The sequence below is a fragment of the Pelecanus crispus genome, chromosome 2 (genome assembly GCF_030463565.1).
Source record: "Pelecanus crispus isolate bPelCri1 chromosome 2, bPelCri1.pri, whole genome shotgun sequence".
In the NCBI taxonomy this organism is placed as follows: Eukaryota; Metazoa; Chordata; class Aves; order Pelecaniformes; family Pelecanidae; genus Pelecanus; species Pelecanus crispus.
In genome coordinates, this window is record NC_134644.1 from 70,293,623 (window position 1) to 70,313,201 (window position 19,579).

General features: G+C 40.4%; 1 protein-coding gene across 1 annotated transcript in view; it reads right to left on the minus strand.

The window, feature by feature from the left end:
* Positions 1-19,579, minus strand: part of RECK (reversion inducing cysteine rich protein with kazal motifs) — a 73,383-nt gene that overhangs the window by 44,186 nt on the left and 9,618 nt on the right. Inside the window, 5 exon segments of the mRNA XM_075705544.1 lie at positions 1,060-1,101; positions 2,127-2,174; positions 4,512-4,597; positions 12,828-12,864; positions 16,731-16,805. Of these exon segments, the coding sequence (XP_075561659.1) occupies positions 1,060-1,101; positions 2,127-2,174; positions 4,512-4,597; positions 12,828-12,864; positions 16,731-16,805 (288 nt within the window).

Below are 19,579 nucleotides of genomic sequence, written 5' to 3' on the forward strand. Positions count from 1 at the left end.
AGAAAAGCACCATGCACAGTTCAGTCAACTATTGTAAGAAGCTTGTGAAAATCCTTGGGAAATCCTTATGTGAGTATGTAAGTAAGCTATGAAAGTTGGTAAGCTATGAGAGTGATTACAAAAAGGGAATTATACTTTTATAGTCTTAATTCAGCTAGTTTTTACTTACATGTCATGTACTTATATATTCAATACCTCAACAACAGACTTGAGAGCTGATGAGCAAGCACTATGATTTTATATCATAAACTAATTCTCAGATTGGATCCTCATTTTTAGTGAATGAGGTATGAATTCTTAAACGCAAAGGCCAACACAGTATGTATGACATCGCATTTGTGTGATTCACAGGCTGTTTCTGATCTTATGTCACCTGTTTCAGTTTTAACTAGCCACTCCCTTCCCAGTTTTCAGTTTCTTCCCCAGCCAACCCAGCTAAATACAAAGTATGGTACAGGTCACGGACACAGAAGCTACTTACAGGCTACAGAGGGAGCAGAACACGTTCACCAAGGCACCATGAAAAATACTTTTTTAAGAAAATGATAAAGAATGACTAGGGTGTGAAAAAGTGTAGGTTCCCTCCAGAAGTATTTTTTGGAATCTCCTATCTTAGGTGGAACTTCCTTGAATTTTACATAAGCAATGGGTCTCTTGAGACCACTGTAAGTACCATTTTTCATGAGTACCTTTAAGCCTAGACACATAGGAAAACCCAGTGTCATAAAAATTCTGTAATAACTAAAGATCCACCACATCAGATACCTAATTTTGGTCTCTAACACAGTATCTGTATCTACTATTCCTAGCGCTCATTTAAAAAGTTCTCTTCACCAACCAGAAGACTGATTCCTTCTTCCATCATTTTTCTCCCTCTCCTTCTCTTTTAGTGTTGCACAGATAGAGGGAGTGAAGGTTTTCTGTACAGTAACAGTAAGATCACTCTTGAAAGAGAGGGACCCACTTTCCAAAATTCCAGATAAAAACTGGAAAAAGAAGAACTAGGAAAAGTAAATAAGATGACTACCACCATTTTGTAGTCATTCTTTAATCTCTTACCTTTCCTCTCCCGTTCTCCTTCAACCCATATTGGCCAACCTCCTACAACAATGCAGAAATCCAGAAAAAAAGAAGGAAACAGACCAGTATAATAGAGGAGAAGCTTACAGATGTTGACAGTATAGCATATCATAGCATGCGAGGAGACAGAACTACTTAAAATGAAAAATTCGTTTTTAAGAGAACGAGCTATGGTAACTTCAACAGTGAAGAGTCTAGGAAGATACTCTGTAGACTGTTTAGATAAAAGGACCAAAGGGGGAAAAAAAAAGAATTTAGTGTTTTCTGGAAAAACAGGAAACTCGCTACACTTCTGCCCAAATCAAGAGAACAGAGAATTGTCTGATATCCTGAACTGTTGATTATGAGCAGAATTTATGCGGGACTACCTAATTCAGGGCAGGAGGAAATGAGATGAAAGGTGGGAGGAGGAATCTGGCTTTTAATTAAGAAACAGATTGAAAGAAAAGAAGTCCTAGCAGAATAGTATTTCTACAAACCGTGTTAAAAAGAGTATAGGTAAAGGCAGATTTCTGAAAATTACTGATGATTAATTTTAAGAGCAGACAGTAAAAATAATTGCAAGCATTCATAGTTTTGCTGATCTTACAAAAAATATTCATTTGAAGTTATTTACATTAGGATAGGATACTTAAAGTTATTCTTTCCTGAGTTCATTTCTCTAGGTCACTTTTAAGCTGACTCTCCCACTATAGAAGCCAAAATGTTTCTGACACAATGAATGCTCACAATGAATGCTGACTTTCATTAGAACTCCTATGAAACAAACTTTTTTGGAATCCATGTCTCCATTTTGAAAGTTGCATCTTTTTAATTCAAATTAAGATATATGCAAGTCTAAAAAAAAGACAAGCCCTTCTTACAGAAAACAACTGTACTTTTATAAATACTGTAGAGACAGGTAATTTACATTTGGGTGAGAATGAGTATATCCAGAAACAAGACTGTAAGAAGACTGGACTTTCCCTCTTCTACAGGACACTTTTTACAGAATTTATAAACCAGTTGATTTTTAATAAGATATATCCAGACACATATACACATACCTCGTATTCCTTCCTGCACACCTTTAAAACATCATTCTTTGCAGATGCCTGAAAGACAGAAAAATTTCTCCATTTGTAGCAGAAAAGAATAAAATCATGTTGCAAAATAAAGACGATTCTACCTTTATATTAACTGTGATAACCACGGATTCATGATCTATTAAATCTTTCTTCTTAGGAAGTAGAAAGAATCCATGTAAAGAAACCATGTAAAGCTTTAAGAAAAAAAGCAGAAACCATGACTGTCAATACAACATTTAATTAAAAACCAAACCCTCATATTTCTGCACCAAGTTAGTTGATACCAGAAGCACACAAAGCCACTTTGTTTTTGTGAAAGGATTACCAGATAAAGCAGAATACAGGAAACACTTGGGAAATGGAAGAACTTGAGCATAGAAATCTCCCCATTTTGCATGCTCAGTACCACTTACACACCTCTCTCCCTTCTCCTCCCTCTTGTACGTACAGTCCTACAGTTCCTATTGTCAAACTGAGTTGCAGAAATTCTCCCTTCAAACTGCAGATCAGTTTCTTCTGTAGAGTACCTCTTGCTCCTTTTTCATAGGACAGATATTCAAAATCATTTTTACTACTAATATTAGTTATTTCCGCCTCCAGTAATTTAAAATACCAGCGTGAATTCTGGCCCTGGACCTATCATATCACCTTCTTCAAAATGCCTCCAAAGCCCCCTCAAGTTTCAAGAACCAAAATTAAAATCCAAGTATTTCCCATTACCCCCAATGTTTGGCAAGTATCTATATTTTAGTTTAAACAAAAATCATATGGAATGTATAGCCAAGATTCTGAGACAGCAGAGTCTGCAATCACACAATACAGCATCTGATTCTGAGAATAATGAGAAATGAGATAACAATCATAAGATTAAATTAACAGAATTTCATAGGACACTGCAATAAACAGAATTGTTTTTATCAGGTCTGGAAAACACTTAAACATTAGGATAAATTTGAAAACTTTGCTAAGAAATGCATTTGGGAACAGATACATGTATTTTCTTTTCAGAACATGAAAAGTACCCAGTTTGTTTACTCACTCATCTCTTTTCCACACCACTCAGTTTGTGTACTCACTGCTCATCTCATGTCAAATAGTTTAAACTATATGCTTTTGCGTGAAGGTAGCATCTTTTTTTTGTATGACAACAATTTGCAGTAGGTTGCTGGTCCAAGATTAAGATTACACAGGTAACGTGCAAGATACTACAGTGATATGAAGTACATCTGTGCTCCAGAACTGAGTTACAAGGATGATGATAAATAATTACACGCTCTTTGACTTTGAAGATGTTTTGTATTTGGGAAAAAGAAATTACAAAATGCTTCACGGGTTTTTAATAAAAAGGTCATTGCTAAATTTATGTATTATGCTTAAAATTGTCACTTGACAAAAACAGTGACACTAACACCAAAACCAACTATCTTCCATCTGGTGAACAAAAACCTCTTAAGAGGCACAAAAATCTACTTGGGGCTGTAACCACAATGTTGCATCACTAAACATTAAACTGTAAAAAAAAGAGAGCTTAGAAACAGCCACATGTCACCTTCCACTCAGCATTATTTTAAAATAAGAACCTTCATGTAGAGCTTGTGACAAAAAAAAAATCAAGAAATTAAGTTTAGCATAACCAGAGAGCTTCAGAATCTTCATGGATTCAGTCAATAAATTACTACAAATTAGCAAACTAGAGCACATCAGCAACAATCACGTGCCTACTGTTTGCAAAGCAAAGCAAAGTGGATTCGCTCCATTTGCCAAGTGCACTGGTGCTAGGACACACCTGCAGTCAGCTCGCCGGCTCTCATACTGGAACTTCTATGCTGTCAAAGTTATAAACACAGTAAGATTTCATCTTAACTCTACCTTCATTACTGAGCAATTAAATGTGGCATCAGAATGTACAAAAAAGGCACAGCTTTTTTAAGGTGTGCCTTAATTAAGACCTTAATTAAGGTCTTAAAATTTCTTCTTCAGGCTCATGAAGTCATAGCAAGCAACCTAATCCTACAGCACAGTTGAAAATACATATTAAACCTGCCCCTCACAAACCCCACCACTTTTATTAAACTAGGTTTTCATTTCAGTAGACTTGAACTTTTACTTTTTTTACTGAAAATTCACTTTAAAAACCTAAATACTTTGTTTTGGTTTTTGGAATTGGTTGCTGGATTTATCACCAGTAGCACTTCCTGGGAAATATCTAGTCGTATTTTGCAATTTTAGAAAGATTTTATGTGATAATTTAATTTTGATGTAAAAAAATGCATTAGGCCTGAAGTTCATAAACAGTAATACATAAATGAATTCAACACGGTGACATTTGACATTAACCACAGAAAAACAATTAGAAAGCCTTACCTGTTTACACGCTTGCCGACACTCCACAGCAATAGCTAGCTCACAGCAACCTAAACCAACCCACCCGTCAGACTTCTTCAAAACTCCTTTGAAAATAAGATGACAGTACATATTACAGTAGAAAGAGAAACTACGCCATCATTTTCCCTTCCCTCCCCGTGAGTCAGTTACTTTTCAAGTTTGATAATCCTGTTCTCATTCAAGAAGCCTATTTATAGATTACATTTTTGTTGGAATTTATGAAGTCATTGCAAACCAACTTTAAGCAAGAAAAGAGCAAGTCTGTGCTTTAATAAGTGCTGAACTTGGCAATTATGAAGTACCTTCTATACACTGAGTTTAAAGATGGTTTATAGAAACTGTTTTATATGTTTACTGGAAGTATCAGAGTTTGGTAATTTGATTTATCTACTCTGAAATATAAGCCAACAGAAACACAACCTCATTAAAATTATCTCCTACAGACACATCCTCTTGTTGGTTTCAACAGCATATTTTTCTACCCACTTTGTCAATGCAGAATATGTTTCTTACTTTTTCTTCAAGCTTCCTGTACTGGTTTTGGTTGGGATGGAGTTAAATTTCTTCACAGTAGCTGGTATGGGGCTATATTTTGGATTTGTGATGAAAACAGTGTTAATAACACAGGGATGTTTTAGTTACCGCTGAGCAGTGCTTACACAGTGTCAAGGCCTTTTCTGCTTTTCATACTGACCCACCAGCAAGTAGGCTGGGGTGCACAAGGAGTTGGGAGGGGACACACCGGGGGCAGCTGATTCCAACTGGCCAAAGGGACATCCCAGACCATATGACATTGTGCTCATCAATAAAACTAGGGGGTAGAGGTTGGCAGGGGCTGCCATTGCTTGGGGACTAGCTGGGTGTCGGTTGGTTGGTGGTGAACAATTGTTTTCTTTTGCATCACTTGTTTTTCTTGGTTTTGGGGTTTTTCTCCTTTCTTTTTGTTGTTTTTTTTTTTTTTCTTCCATTTTTTAATTAAACTGTCTTTATCTCAACCCACGAGTTTTCTCACTTTTACCCTTCTGATTCTCCCTCCTGTCCCATTGGCTGGGGAGTGAGTCAGCAGCTGTGTGGTGCTTAGCTGCCTACTGGGGTTAAACCACAACACTTCCTCTGTAGTTTATCCCCTGCAATAACATGGTTTCATAGCCAGAATTACCTTCAATAAAAGTTTCCCATCTCCCTGTCTCTCTTTTTCCATTATCCTCATTTCTTGCCATAAAGTTACATAGAAAAGCAAATTGCTGCCTTGAGTTGTTTCATCCTCTTATATATTCACAAATACAGATTTTCTGATGTTTTCAAGACATTAGAAATCACATGAAAGAAGAATGCATTCCTGTATCTATTTCTCACATAACTTTAAAGACAGAAATAATTAAAGGGAAAGTTTAACCTATGCAGCTGCCCAGCAGCTGTGGCAAATCTCTTGACACTCTTTTTTCTTAGGGCGGGGGGTGGAATTACTCAGCTCAAGTGAACAGCTCATTTTTCTTATAATATTTAAAAAATAAAGCAGTATTTTAGGACATGCACAAATTAAGCCTAGCAGCAATGCCTATTCAGAATAGTGACATGGAACGTCCAGCTTTAGAAAAGGGAAGTGAAAGAGCTAGGAGTGAGACCAGTGAGCTTAAATTCAAATACTAAAAAAAATACTGGGAAAAAAGTCATTAAAAATCATTGCAGTCAATGGAAAACCATCACCAGTAGGAATTTATCATGAACAAAACTGCCTTTAAAATACACTTTGTCAGCCTTACAAACACACATGGCATAGGAAGTCTTACCAACATCAATCTTTCATGACATTCTGATGGGCAAATTAACACACTAGTAAATTTATGAAAGAGGAGAAAAATCTTTAGCTAAATTAACATATTCTCCCAGCACATTAAAATATTAATTACATTTATTAAAATACAAATTAAAACCTTAATGCTCAACACAAGCAAGGTAGCAGGACTGGATAGCAGGTGGAAGGAGCAGAGAGGCAAAGGTGAAGAACAGCTTTTGGCTGCAGCCTGCATTCTGTCAGTTTGAAATGGCCGTGTACCATCTGTACATGGTCCAGACCTTCTGGAAGCACTGTAGGCCACTGATTTACTGATCTTTTTGGAGACTTTCCAAATCCTCTTTACATCTATTCAGAGTATTGGCTCACCTTTCCAATTCAAACTAGTTCAAAGCAGCTGTGAAGGCCACGAACAACTGCAAATTCAGCTGACTTCCATAATTGGGGTATGGAATTAGTTCTTCAGAGATTGAGCATCTTTTTGAATGTATTAGAGATGGCTGTTGTGCACACATCAGTAGTTTGTAATCAATGTTCAAAAATTCGGAATTTGATGCATTGTTTTAAACTAATTCCAAAAGATAATGCATGTCTACATGGAAGTCATGCACATGTTTAACTACATATGTACAGTTAATTGCCAAATCAACTACCCACCACATTCTATTTTAGACCTAAAATAATGTAGCAGTTGGTTCTGCATAACTTTCATATGTGGAGTTATACATGGACTGCCTTCAATCAAACCAGTAATGTTTGATAGAATATTTATTAGTAAGATTGTTATTGTAAGGTATAAGCAATCTAAAAAACATAAAAGAAGTACGTGCGATATGAAAACAAGATTTCCAGAAATCTCTGCTGCAATAACCAGCTATATCCAGGAGATACACGTGATAAATACAGCTGTACAGCTTTAGGGGCAATGTCACCACTGAATAGTCACGAGTGAATCACCACTGAATAATCAAGCATCCATATTTTGTGCAATACAGAGCCTGTGGTTTTCAGAAATACTTTTACCAGAAATAAACTGTACTAAAAGAATGAAGCAAGCTACAAATGCATGCCAAATTAAGAACGGTGATAAGTTTCAGCCATTGTTAGTATTTTCTTGGCAAGGACCCTCTCCCCTGGATATTTACAAGTAGCAGACAAGCTTGCAGAGAAAAAAATTGATGTCACATCTTAAAAAAACATGGAACTGCAATTTTAATACAGCAATTTATAAGTTAATTTTATAGTCAAGGTAATTAAAATGCATGCATTTCTAGATGAAAATACACCTTCAGTGCACAATTAATTGACTGGAGTCCATAGTTCTGATTATTTACCAAATTAACTGACAGAAGTACAATACAGATCCCTGAACTACAGAAGATCATCTAGTTGTGTAACACAAGCTTTTGTCCCACATCTCCTCCAAAAGGTTTCCAGAAGCCACATCACATTAGTGAGATGACTTACAACACACACACACACTTTTCTTCCTTATTATAAACATTTTACTGCAGTCTCCACAAGAGTATTGAAGTCAGAAGCACAGATAAAAAGCTGCATAAACATGAAAAATTATAATGTCACCTTTGATACACTTATTTTGTGATGAGAGAAACATTCTACATTCTGAAAGTATCTGAGAAATGCTGGATCACTGTGATCCCAAGGAAACTGAGGAGGAAAACAAAAAGGTAGATGGAAAAAGGAGAAAAACAACTAGGCTTCTCTTGTTCAACAGTTGCATGTGTCAAGAAGGGTGCAAGAAAGCCCAAGTGAGAATTTTGTTGTCTCTTTGAAGTCTTCTACAGTCTGCTTACAGAAAATGATAAAAGTTTAAAATCAGAACATAGTTATCATCTAGAATTACAGGTTGCTGGGTTTGCTCTTCCCCTCTCCCCATCCCCAGCTGAGGGTCCCTCGATCATGTTTTGTAAGCAGCTTCTTGAACTACTGTGTGTGCATGGTCATAAAGAAACTTCAATTTCCCAGACAAGTCCCAAAAAATAATACATGTTCTGTAGGCCTACTGGATTTAATAAACAGACTTTGACAAACTAATGATACTTGCCTTCAGAAAACATGGAAAAACAATTTTCTTTAGGAGAATACTTACATTCCTGAATATCTAGTGTTAAGTATTTAAGGCTTGCAACACTGTCTTGGCAAGGACAACAAAGCATGACTTACAGTGTGGTTTTGTGAGGATGAGCCATAAAAGAAATAGAAGACCATCATGACGGGTTTAAGGAAGTGGAAACAAATGTGAAAAAGAGTAGTAGCTCAGGTGGTAGCTGTGAGAATATTAATATTTTAAGGTAACTATTGTGATGAAGTTACTGGTAAATCAAACAATTTCTAAATTTTAACACAGATCAGTAATATCAAGTTGGTGTGGGGAAGGAATGGAAGAGGAGGAAACACGAACTATAATGAAAATACAAAGAGGATATATATAGCAGCAAATTATAAGGCAGAGTCCCAAATTATTTAGCATATATATTGTGTTACAACAGGATGCCACTGAAACCCATAAGCAAAACAGGTTTTCACCTGCATTCTTAACTAAACTGCCAGGCATGTCATACAGCTGTTAAGAAAGAAAATAACTAAGTCATCTGTTTATCCAGTCAATATTCTGCAACTGTCCATGATAACACCTATGTTGGGAGGGCTGTGCACTATTTCATCATATGTCTGCGTGCGCGTGCGTGTGTCTGCGTGTGTGTGCATGTGTGTGTGAAAACACTTTGCGGATGCTGCACTATGAAAAACCAGAGACGCTGATCCAGTCAAAACTCAAGTTTGTGGCCCCATTCTAAACTCTGTTATGAAATACTTTCTGTACTGAGGATAGTCAAAGGGGAGAAAAATCAGAAAGAAAACCACATAATCACCGAGGCTGGAAGGAACATCTGGAGATTGTTTAGTCCAATCTCCCTGCTCAAAGCAAGGTCAGCTAGAGCAGACTGCCCAGAACAAGTGGTGTCCCTCAGGGGTCCGTACTGGGACCAGTGCTGTTTAACATCTTCGTCAATGACACAGATAGTGGCACTGAGTGCACCCTCAGCAAGTTTGCAGATGACACCAAGCTGAGTGGTGCAGCTGACACGCCAGAAGGATGAGATTGCATCCAAAGGGACCTGGACAAGCTGGAGAGGTGGGCCTGTGTGAACTTCATGAGGTTCAACAAGGCCAAGTGCAAGGTCCTGCACCTGGGATGGGGCAACCCCCGATACCAATACAGGCTGGGAGATGAAGGGATTGAGAGCAGCCCAGAGGAGAAGGACTTGGGGGTACTGGGGGATGAAAAGCTGGACATGAGCCAACAATGTGCACTTGCAGCCCAGAAAGCCAACCATATCCTGGGCTGCATCAAAAGAAGAGTGGCCAGCAGGTCAAGGGAGGTGATTCTTCCCCTCTACTCTGCTCTAGTGAGACCTCACCTGGAGTACTGCATCCAGCTCTGGAGCTCTCAGCACAAGAAGGACATGGAACTGTTGGAGCGGGTCCAGAGGAGGGCCACAAAAATGATCTGAGGGCTGGAGCACCTCTCCTACAAGGACAGGCTTGAGGGAGTTGGGGTTGTTCAGCCTGGAGAAGACAAGGCTGCAGGGAGACCTTATTGCAGCCTTTCAGTACTTAGAGGGGGGCTACAAGGACGATGGGGACAATCTTTTTAGCAAGGCCTGTTGCGACAGAACAAGGAGCAATGGTTTTAAACTAAAGTAAGATAGATTTACACTGGACATAAGGAGGAAATTTTTTTACAATGAGGGTGGTGAAGCACTGGAACAGGTTGCCCAGAAAGGCAGTGGAGGCCCCATCCCTCGAAACATTCAAGGTCAGGTTGGATGGGGCTCTGAGCAACCTGATCCAGTCAAAGCTGTCCCTGCTCACTGCAGGGGGGTTGGGCTAGGTGATCCCTAGAGGTCCCTTCCAACCCAAAGCATTCTATGATTCTATGACTCTGCCCAATAAGATTTTGAATACCTGCACAGATGGAGACTCCAAAACCTCTCTGAGCAACCTCTTCCACTGTTCAATCATCCTTACAGTAAAAAAGTTTTTTCTTATGTTTAAATGGAAGTTACCATGGTTCAATCTGTGCTCACTGCCTCTTCTCCTGCCACTAGATAACACTGAGAAGAGCATGGCTCCACCTTCTTTATACACTTCCATCAGATAATTATACATATTGGTAAGATCCACCCCCCTCAGCTTTCTCTTCTTTGAAAATGGTAACCAATCCCAGCTCTCTCAGTCTGTCCTCATATATGTTCCAGTCCCTTAATCATCTTGAAGTGGCTCTTTGCTGGACTTGCTCCAGCGTGTTCATATCTTTCTTGTACGGAGATGCCCAGAACAGGACACAGTATCCCTGATGCGGTCTCATCAATGCTGAGTTGAGGGGAAGGATCACCTCCCTTGATCTGCTGGCAACACACTCCCTAACGCAGCCTGGGTGCTGTTGGCCTTCTTTGCCTACAAGGGCACACTGCTGGATCATGTTCCACTTGCTGTCCACCAGGATCCCCAGGTACATTTCTAACAAAGCTGCTTTCCAGCTGGTCAGCCTCCTGTCTGCTGTGGAGCATGGGGCCTTCACCAGGTGCAGGACTTTGCATTTCCTTTTCTGAAACTTCATGAGGTTCCTGTCTGCCTATTTCTCCATCTTGTCAACATCCCTCTGAAAGGCAGCACAACTATCTGGTCTAGCAACCTCTCCTCCCAGTTTTGTATCATCTACAAATACACTGAGAGTACACTCTGTCCCATCATTAATGAAGATGTTAAATGGGATTAGACCCAACATCAACCCCTGGGATACTGGCCTCCAGCTGGACTCTGTGCCACGGATCACAAACCTTTGAGCCCAGCAGTTCAGCCAGTTTTCAATCCACCTCCACTGTCCACTTATCCAACCCACGCTTCATCAGTTTGTGTATAAGGATATTACAAAAAACAGTGCTGAAAGCCTTACTAAAGTTGAGCTAGACAACATCCACTGCTCTCCCCTCATCTAACAAGCCAGTCATCTCATCACAGAAGGTTATCAGGTTGGTTAAGCATGATTTCCCCTTCATAAACCCATGCTGACTGATTATAACCAATCACCTTCTCGTCCTTGATGTGTCTGGACATGGTTCGCAGGAAGATCTGTTCCATTACCTTCCCAGGGTTTGAGGTGAGACTGACCAGCCTGTAGTTCCCCAGGTCCTCCTTGCCCTTTCTACAGGCAGAAGTGACATTTGCCTTCTTCCAGTCCTCAGCATCCTCTCTCAATAGTCATGACCTTTCAAAGATTATTGAGAGTGACCTTGCAATGACATTAGCAAACTCCCTCAGCACTTGTAAGGGTATCCATCAGGTCCCATAGACTTGTGTTCGGTTGGCTTAAATATTACCTAACCTGATCCTCCTCCATCAAGTGCAAGTCTTCCTTGCTCTGGACTTTGCCACTGATCTCAGGGATCTGCATTCCTGAAGGCTCATCTTACCAGTAAAGATTGAGGCAAAGGTGGCCCTGGCTTTTTAATGTAATTTGTCACCAGGTTTCCTGTCCCATTCAGCAGCAGGCCCTCATTTTTCCTGGTCTTCCTTTTGCTGCTGATATAGTTAAAGAAACAGGGCAGCTTTCTGGCTGCCCTTCACATATCTCACCAGGATGAACTCCAGGTAGGCTCTGGCTTTTTTAACCCCGTAACTGGAACTTGGATAAGGTGATCCTTGAAAATCAACCAGCTCTCTTGGACCTCTCTTCTTTCCAGGGCCAAACCCCACGGGATTCTTCCAAGCAGACTGCCTGTGCCCTCCTGTGTTGTCTCTTCAAAAGGTACCAGAGTGATTATACTTGCCCATGAGCATCAGGGCCTGTGAACATGAGACTTCTTCCAGTTGTATGAAGGCCTCATCTACTAATTCTTCCTGATCAGGCAGTCTGTAGCGACACCCGCACCATCAACTATGTTGGAATGCTCACTAATATGTTGATATACCCATACTATGCCACTCATATGCTCATGTGCTGTTCTCAACTGGCTCATCATCCATCCCCAGGCAGAGCTCCATGCACACCAGTTACACTCTCACATAAAGGGCAACTACCACTCCTCACCTTCCTGGCCTGTCCTTCCTGTACCTGTCCATCACAGCACTCCTGCTGTGGGAGCCTTCCTGCTGTGTCTCTGTGACCCCAATAAAATCGTAGCCCTGTAACTGCACGTAGACTTCTAATTCCTCCTGTCTGCTCTCCATGCTGTGTGCACTAATGTACAGGCACCTCACAGAGGCACTCTGTGAAAAGAAGTGTTAAAATAAAAAAAAGCCCAGGTAACCCCACTTAGACGAAAGGAAACTAGACATCAAATACAGTTTATAAGGGAAGCATAATGAAAGTTAAATTATCACAAAAATCTATAGGTGCAGGTGGTAGACACAACATCAAAACATACATATGGTGAAAAAGCAACACAATTCAATAGTAAACTAGTACTTCTTACCTGGCAAAGAAGAATTTATACAACCCCACACTTCTCCCTGAAAAGTAAAATGCAATTAAGCAAAAGTAAGTCTACAGAATAAGAGTTTCTAGCAGACACAAAACAGCATTTTCAGCATTTTTGCCCTGGGTTTTAAATATCCTAATGGAAGAATTCTTATGTCCAAGACATCATTTGAAGAAGCAACTATGTGATATAAGTTGAGGACCACTTGTTTTGACGAGAAGGCTGCCATCAACAGACTATGTTATCAATAGCAGCTTTTTGTCGGTGCACGACATGCTGTGATTACCTGGAATATGCTAGCTAGTCAACTTTCTCCACCAGTGTTTAGAGAACTAAGTAGCAACTATTTAGACAAAGAAAAAGATTTATCTAGCACGAAGACCTGTGGAGAAGCTTATTGCCCTAGCTTTCCTTTCCACCAGCTTAAAAAAAAAACCCAAACAACACATATAACCACACACACACAAAAAAAAGAGGTTTTAAGGTACCCCAGAGACCAGAGAAATGTAGCTTCAGGGAAAGATAGATACATGGAAGAAGGATGTATAAGTAAATATTACTAACATGAAAAGTTACAATAGGGATCTGTTGGATTCACCCCAACTGCAAAGCATGTCTGGTCCTAAGCTCAGGTTTTGTTAGATGACCTAAGTGGCTGATGGTATTAGGGAAAATAATTCTGCAAATGTTTTGTGGCTTTTTTTTTTTTTTTTGGCAGAAAAAAGAAGGTGAAGAGCTTACCAAAGAGTTGCTGTCCCTATCTCTCTCATTACTGTTATTACCAAGACTACTAGCCAAGCTGACTATGAGGGATTCTTTACACTGGGGCTAGTATAAAATAAATCTCAGGTCAGACACTGGTCTGCCACAGGTACTTAGGTTACCCATGCAATAAAAGTTACAAATGTCCTGGAAGAAGGATGTTTAGGCAGCAGAGGAAGAGTTCCATCTAAGGTAAGAGTTTTAGTTCAACTGTCAGAAACAAGTACATATCACAGTTACAGTGGGTGCGCTGTGTTAGAAGCCTGAAGAATTCAAAGCTATGGGAGTTGTGATACACTATGCTAGATGTTTAAACTTCCTACAAAAGGAGTCTTACAACACTTAGACAATATGATCACAGTATAGTACTTAAAATGACAAGAGTACAGAAAAGCCTTGAAGGATTACATTTTAGTATTTTAGTACACTGTCATTGCATTCAGTATTTTTTAAGCAAGCACCGGGAAAACCTTAATTAGATGAAATCAGAGGAAAATTCTGCAGAGTAAGAAGGCAAGTGACAAGTCTTAAGGGTACTTAAGGGTACTGGGTTTACGTGGCAAGGTTTTTGTAGCGGGGGGGCTGCAGGGGTGGCTTCTGTGAGAAGATACCAGAAGCTTCTCCCATGTCTGACAGAGCCAGTTCCAGCTGGCTCCAAGATGGACCTGCTGCTGGCCAAGGCTGAGCTCATCAGCGATTTTAGTAGCACCTCCGTGATATGACATTTAAGAAAGGGGAAAAAACTGCTATGCAACAGCAGCTGGGAGAGAGGAGTGAGAATATGTGAGAGACACAACCCTGCAGACACCAAGGTCAGTGAAGAAGGAGGGGGAAGAGGTGCTCCAAGTGCCAGAGCAATGATTCCCCTGCAGCCTGTGGTGAAGACCATGGTGAAGCAGGCTGTCCCCCTGCAGCCCACAGAGAACCATGTTGGAGCAGATATCCACACTGCAGCTCATGGAGGACCCCATGCTGGAGCAGGTGGATGTGCCCTGAAGGAAGCTGCAGCCCATGAAGAGCCCACACTGGAGCAGGCTCCTGGCAGGACCTGTGGCCCTGTGGAGAGCAGCCCACACTGGAGCAGGTTTGCTGGCAGGACTTGTGACCCTGTGGGGGACCCCACACTGGAGCAGTTCATGAAGAAATGCAGCCCCAGGGAAGGACCCACACTGGAGAATTTCATGGAGGACCATCTGCTGTGGGTGGGACCCCATGCTGGGAGCAGTGGAAGAGCATGAGGAGGAAGGAGTGGCAGAGACAACGTGTGATGAACTGACCACAACCCCCATTCCCCATCCCCCCGCACCACTCAGGGGGAGGAGGTAGAGAAAAGTGAAGTTGAACCTGGGAAGAAGGGAGGGGTGGGGGGAAGGTGGTTTTAGATTTGTTCTTATTTCTCATTCTCCTACTCTGACCTTTTGATTGGCAATAAATTAAATTAATTTCCACAAGGTGAGTCTGTTTTGCTCGTGACAGTAATTGGTCAGTGATCTCTCCCTGTCCTATCTCGACCCACGAGCCTGTTGTCATATTTTCTCTCCGCTGTCCAGTTGAGGAGGGGACTGATAGAGCGGCTTTGGTGGGCACCTGGTGTGCAGCCAAGGTCAACTCACCACAAGGGGCTTTAAATGAAAGTGTTGAACATGCTCTTTGAGACAAAAATGAAAAGTCCAATTCAGTAACACTGAAACAGCAACCCATACAGTCATGCAACGATTCTGTCATCACAGGAATTAATGACTTTCTGAAGTTGCCATGGATCTGCATCTAATGATCTAAAACTGTCCTCTGCCATATTTGTAGGAGTTTCCCTCTTTAATTTAGATAAGAGTTAAAGTCAGCTCAAAAGAAAAGGGTAAAGAGCTGCTACTTCTACTAGTTCCACCTCATTGATTCAGTTGACTTCCTTTATTTCATGAGAAGGTTAACGGTTGGACTTGATGATCTTAAGGGTCTTTTCCAACCTAAATGATTCTATGATTCTAAGATAAAGTCGCCTCTTGTGTTGGCAGTTACTGTATTACTTAATATCAGGCAATAACCTTCCTATCATATTACCTGAAGGAATATAGACAACACAATGTAACCAGTGCTCCAGAAAATAGACCATCTGATTAAATTCATAATCTATCTGCTCATCTGTGGAATGTCACTAGAACACCTCTCCAATAAAGACAAGTGGTATCTGAAAACAGCAAATATGGTACTAAGTTGAACGGTTACTATTTTATATCTAGGTGTGTTTTAAAAAGTTTATAGATATTACCAGTTCAGTGCTATTAATTTAAGATACACACTGGACAGCAAACTTTCCATTTATAAAGATGGTAAATGGGAGTTAAAAAAAAAAATCAGTGTCAATCATTTTCCCCCTTTCAGATACTCTCCAATCCTGTCTTCTAAAAACAGGCTCCTCTACTATACAGACAGATCCTACTCTTCCTATCAGGGAATAAAAGATAAAGAAAACCAGTAGCAAAACAAATGTTATTCACCACTTTGATATGTTTTCATGCCACAGGTTTTACTCATACCATCAGCTGTCTATAACTTTCCAAGACCTTAGAGCTGATGATCCACAGAAACAAAAAATTGAAAATACATACTTTTGACACACAGGAGGAAAGGATCTATCTAACCATTCAGGGCAGCTATGAGGGTCTCCTTGCCTCAGCCGAACCGAGACCTCACAGCTTTGTCCCATATACAATCTGCAACACATGATCTAATTTAAGTCACTGCCATCAACATCCAAGTGACAATCACCCAGCACAATTTTTTACAACACAGGTCAGATTTTCATTGCATTTCACAGCTTACACAACCAGGACACCTAGCAAAATTGTCAAGTCCCATCTTATTGCAAGTAGCGTAATACACAATGGCTTTAAAAAAAAAAACAAAAGAAAACAAAAAACACCCTACCTTGAAGATCAAATCTCATTATAAGATTTCTTTTAGTCCTCATAGCAAGGAAGCAAAATCTTGAAGACATACACATATGTTCTACCAGCTCAAAATTCAGTGAGTAAATAAAATACAAGTAATTTTAAAACCTTATGTTTTGCAAGCAAAACTTTCTTAATATAGGAATAGTTGTTTTGTTTTCTTTAATTAAAAACTAGCAAGCCTTACCATTGATTCTGGACAATACTCAGGTGCTCGCTGCAGTAAGTGCTTCAAACGGGAATCACTCTTAGAAGACAAAATCTGTTAGAAACAAAACACACCTTAAAACATACAGAATGTAACTACACATTGAATACTTTTAAAATAGGTTTCATCGTTTTTAGTTTTACTACTATCTACCCTTAGACAACTTTGGCTAACAGTTAATATGTAAACAATGCAAAGTTAAGATTTTCTTTTATCTATCTATAGTCTTTCAAATATGTTCCTCTTTTTATGAAGGAGGAATTTTTACATTTAGAAGTTGCCCTGGTTTCAGCTGGGATAGAGTTAATATTCTTCCTAGTAGCTGGCATAGTGCTGTGTTTTGGATTTAGGATGAGAAGAATGTTGATAACACACTGATGTTGTAGTTGTTGCTAAGTAATACTGAGGCTAGTCAAGGACTTCTTCAGCTTCCCATGCTCTGCCAGGTACACAACAAACTGGGAAGGGGCACAGCCAAGGTAGTTGATACGAACTGGCCAAAGGGATATTCCATACCATATAACGTCATGCTCAGTATGCAAACTGGGGGAGTTGGCCGGCGGGCAGCGACTGCTGCTCGGGGACTGGCTGGACATCGTTTGGTGGATGGTGACTTGTTGCATCACTTGTTTTTTTTTCCCCTCGGTTTTGTTCCTCTTCTTGTTGTTTTCCTTTTCACCATTTTTAATGATTATTATTATTATTATTGTTATTATTTTATTTCAATTATTAAACTGTTCTTATTTCAACCCATGAGTTTTCTTACTTGTACCCTTCCGATCCTCTCCCCCATCCCACCAGGGGCGGGGAGGGTGAGCAAGTGGCTGTGGTGCTTAGTTGTTGGCTGGGGTTAAACCATGACATAAATGAATGAGAATTTGCTCCTCAACACTCCAATCAAAAAGTTTCTATTGAATAGGCAGTGTGAAAAACATAGAGGATTTCTGCCACCCATACCAAAACATTATACAACTCTATTTACTTAATTAATCTTCTGCTACATGTTATATGACCTTAGGCAACTAAAGTCCTTCCACAAAAACCTGAAACAAGTAATTTTTGTGGAACAAAGATGAACAAAACCTGGATTAGTTAAAGAGACTATCAAAACTAACAGGGGAATGAATACTACCCACGGCAGAGCAAGATCAAGTTAAGCACCACCTAAGCAAACTGAACATCCACAAGTTCATGAGTCTGGATGGGATGCCAACTGAGGATGTTGAGAAGTGAGCCATTGTCATTGCAAGGCAGTTTTGCTACCACTTTTGAAAGATCATGGTGATTGGATGAGGTTCCTGATGACTGAAAAAAGACAAACATCATATCCATTAGAAAGGCAGGAAGGATAACCCAGGGAATTACAGGCTGTTCAGCCTAACCTCACCCCGCAGGAAGACTGTGGAACACGTCCTCGCAGAAGCCATGTCAGGGCACATGAAGGACAAGAAGGCGACTGGGAACAGTCAACACAGGCATACCAAGGGCAAATTTTGCCTGATAGCTTCCCATAACGAGTGGTTTATTAAAAAAGTGGAGAACAGTATATGTATGCTGTCTACCTTGACTTAAAAAAGGTTTTTGCATGGTGTTCCACTGTATCTTTAGAGCCAAACTGGTGAAACATGGATGAGATGGGTGGGCTACAAGGTGGGTGACAAACTGCCTGGACAGCAGGGCTCAAAGATCAGCAGTCAGTAGTTTAATGTCCAAGTGTTGGTCACGTAGAAGTGGTATAATATAGGAGTCAAACTAATACTGTTAATGGCTTTACTAGCGAGCCGGACAATGGGACAGAAAAAGTCCTCAGCAGGTACACAGATGAGCCTAAACTGGGAGCTGTCATCAATATACTGGAGGGTGAAGCTGCCACTCAGGTGCGTTTCAACAGGCTGTAGCAATGCGCTGACAGGAAACTCCAGCAGTTCAACGGCAAACAGAGAATCTTGCAGCTGAAATGGAATAACCCCATGCAACAGTACAGGATGGTTGCTCACTGGCTAGAAAGTAGCTTTGCAGAAAAGGGTGTTGGGTCCTGGTGGATGACAGGTTGAACATGGGTCAGCAGTGCACCGATGCACTACCGAAAGCTAACAGTTCACTGCACTTGATTAGCAACAGCACTGCCAGCAGGTTAAAGGAAGATGACTTCTATTAGGCACTGATGGGGCCACCATCTGTAATACCAAACCCAGTTTTGTGCCACCCCTGTGCAAAGAATGTTATTGATGAACTGCAGACAGTCCAGTAGAAAGGCCACAAAGGGTGCTGGACTTCATGACATACCAAGACAGGCCAAGATAAAAGAATCTGTTCAAACTGAAGAAGGGTTAAGAGGGAGCAGGGGGGATCTAAATTCCTGTCTTCCAGTACCTGAAGCTGGATTATAGAAAAGACAAGTCAGACTGTTCTCAGAGTTGCACAGTGGAAGGATGAGCTGCAAAAGTAACAAGCTGCAGCAAGAGAAATTCTGACTGGATGCAAAGGAAAAAAACCAAGATCTTCACCATGAGAGTAGTTAAGTACTAGAACAGATTCCCCAGATTGGCTGTGGAAAGCCCACCCTTGAGGATATTCAAACCTTGACTAACAAGATCCTCAGCAACCTCATTTAATTTTGAAGCTAGCATCTCTCTGAGCAGGAGGTTAGATAAAATGACTCTTCCAACTTAAATTATTTTGCATAGCTATACTTGGGAAGAAATCTTACCTTACCTTATTGATTTTCATACACAATTCTGAATCACGTAAATTTATCTTTTTTTCCCAGGTGTCTTTCAGGCCATTTTGTAGTGTTGCTCATCTCATTTCCTTAGAACAGCAGCAAT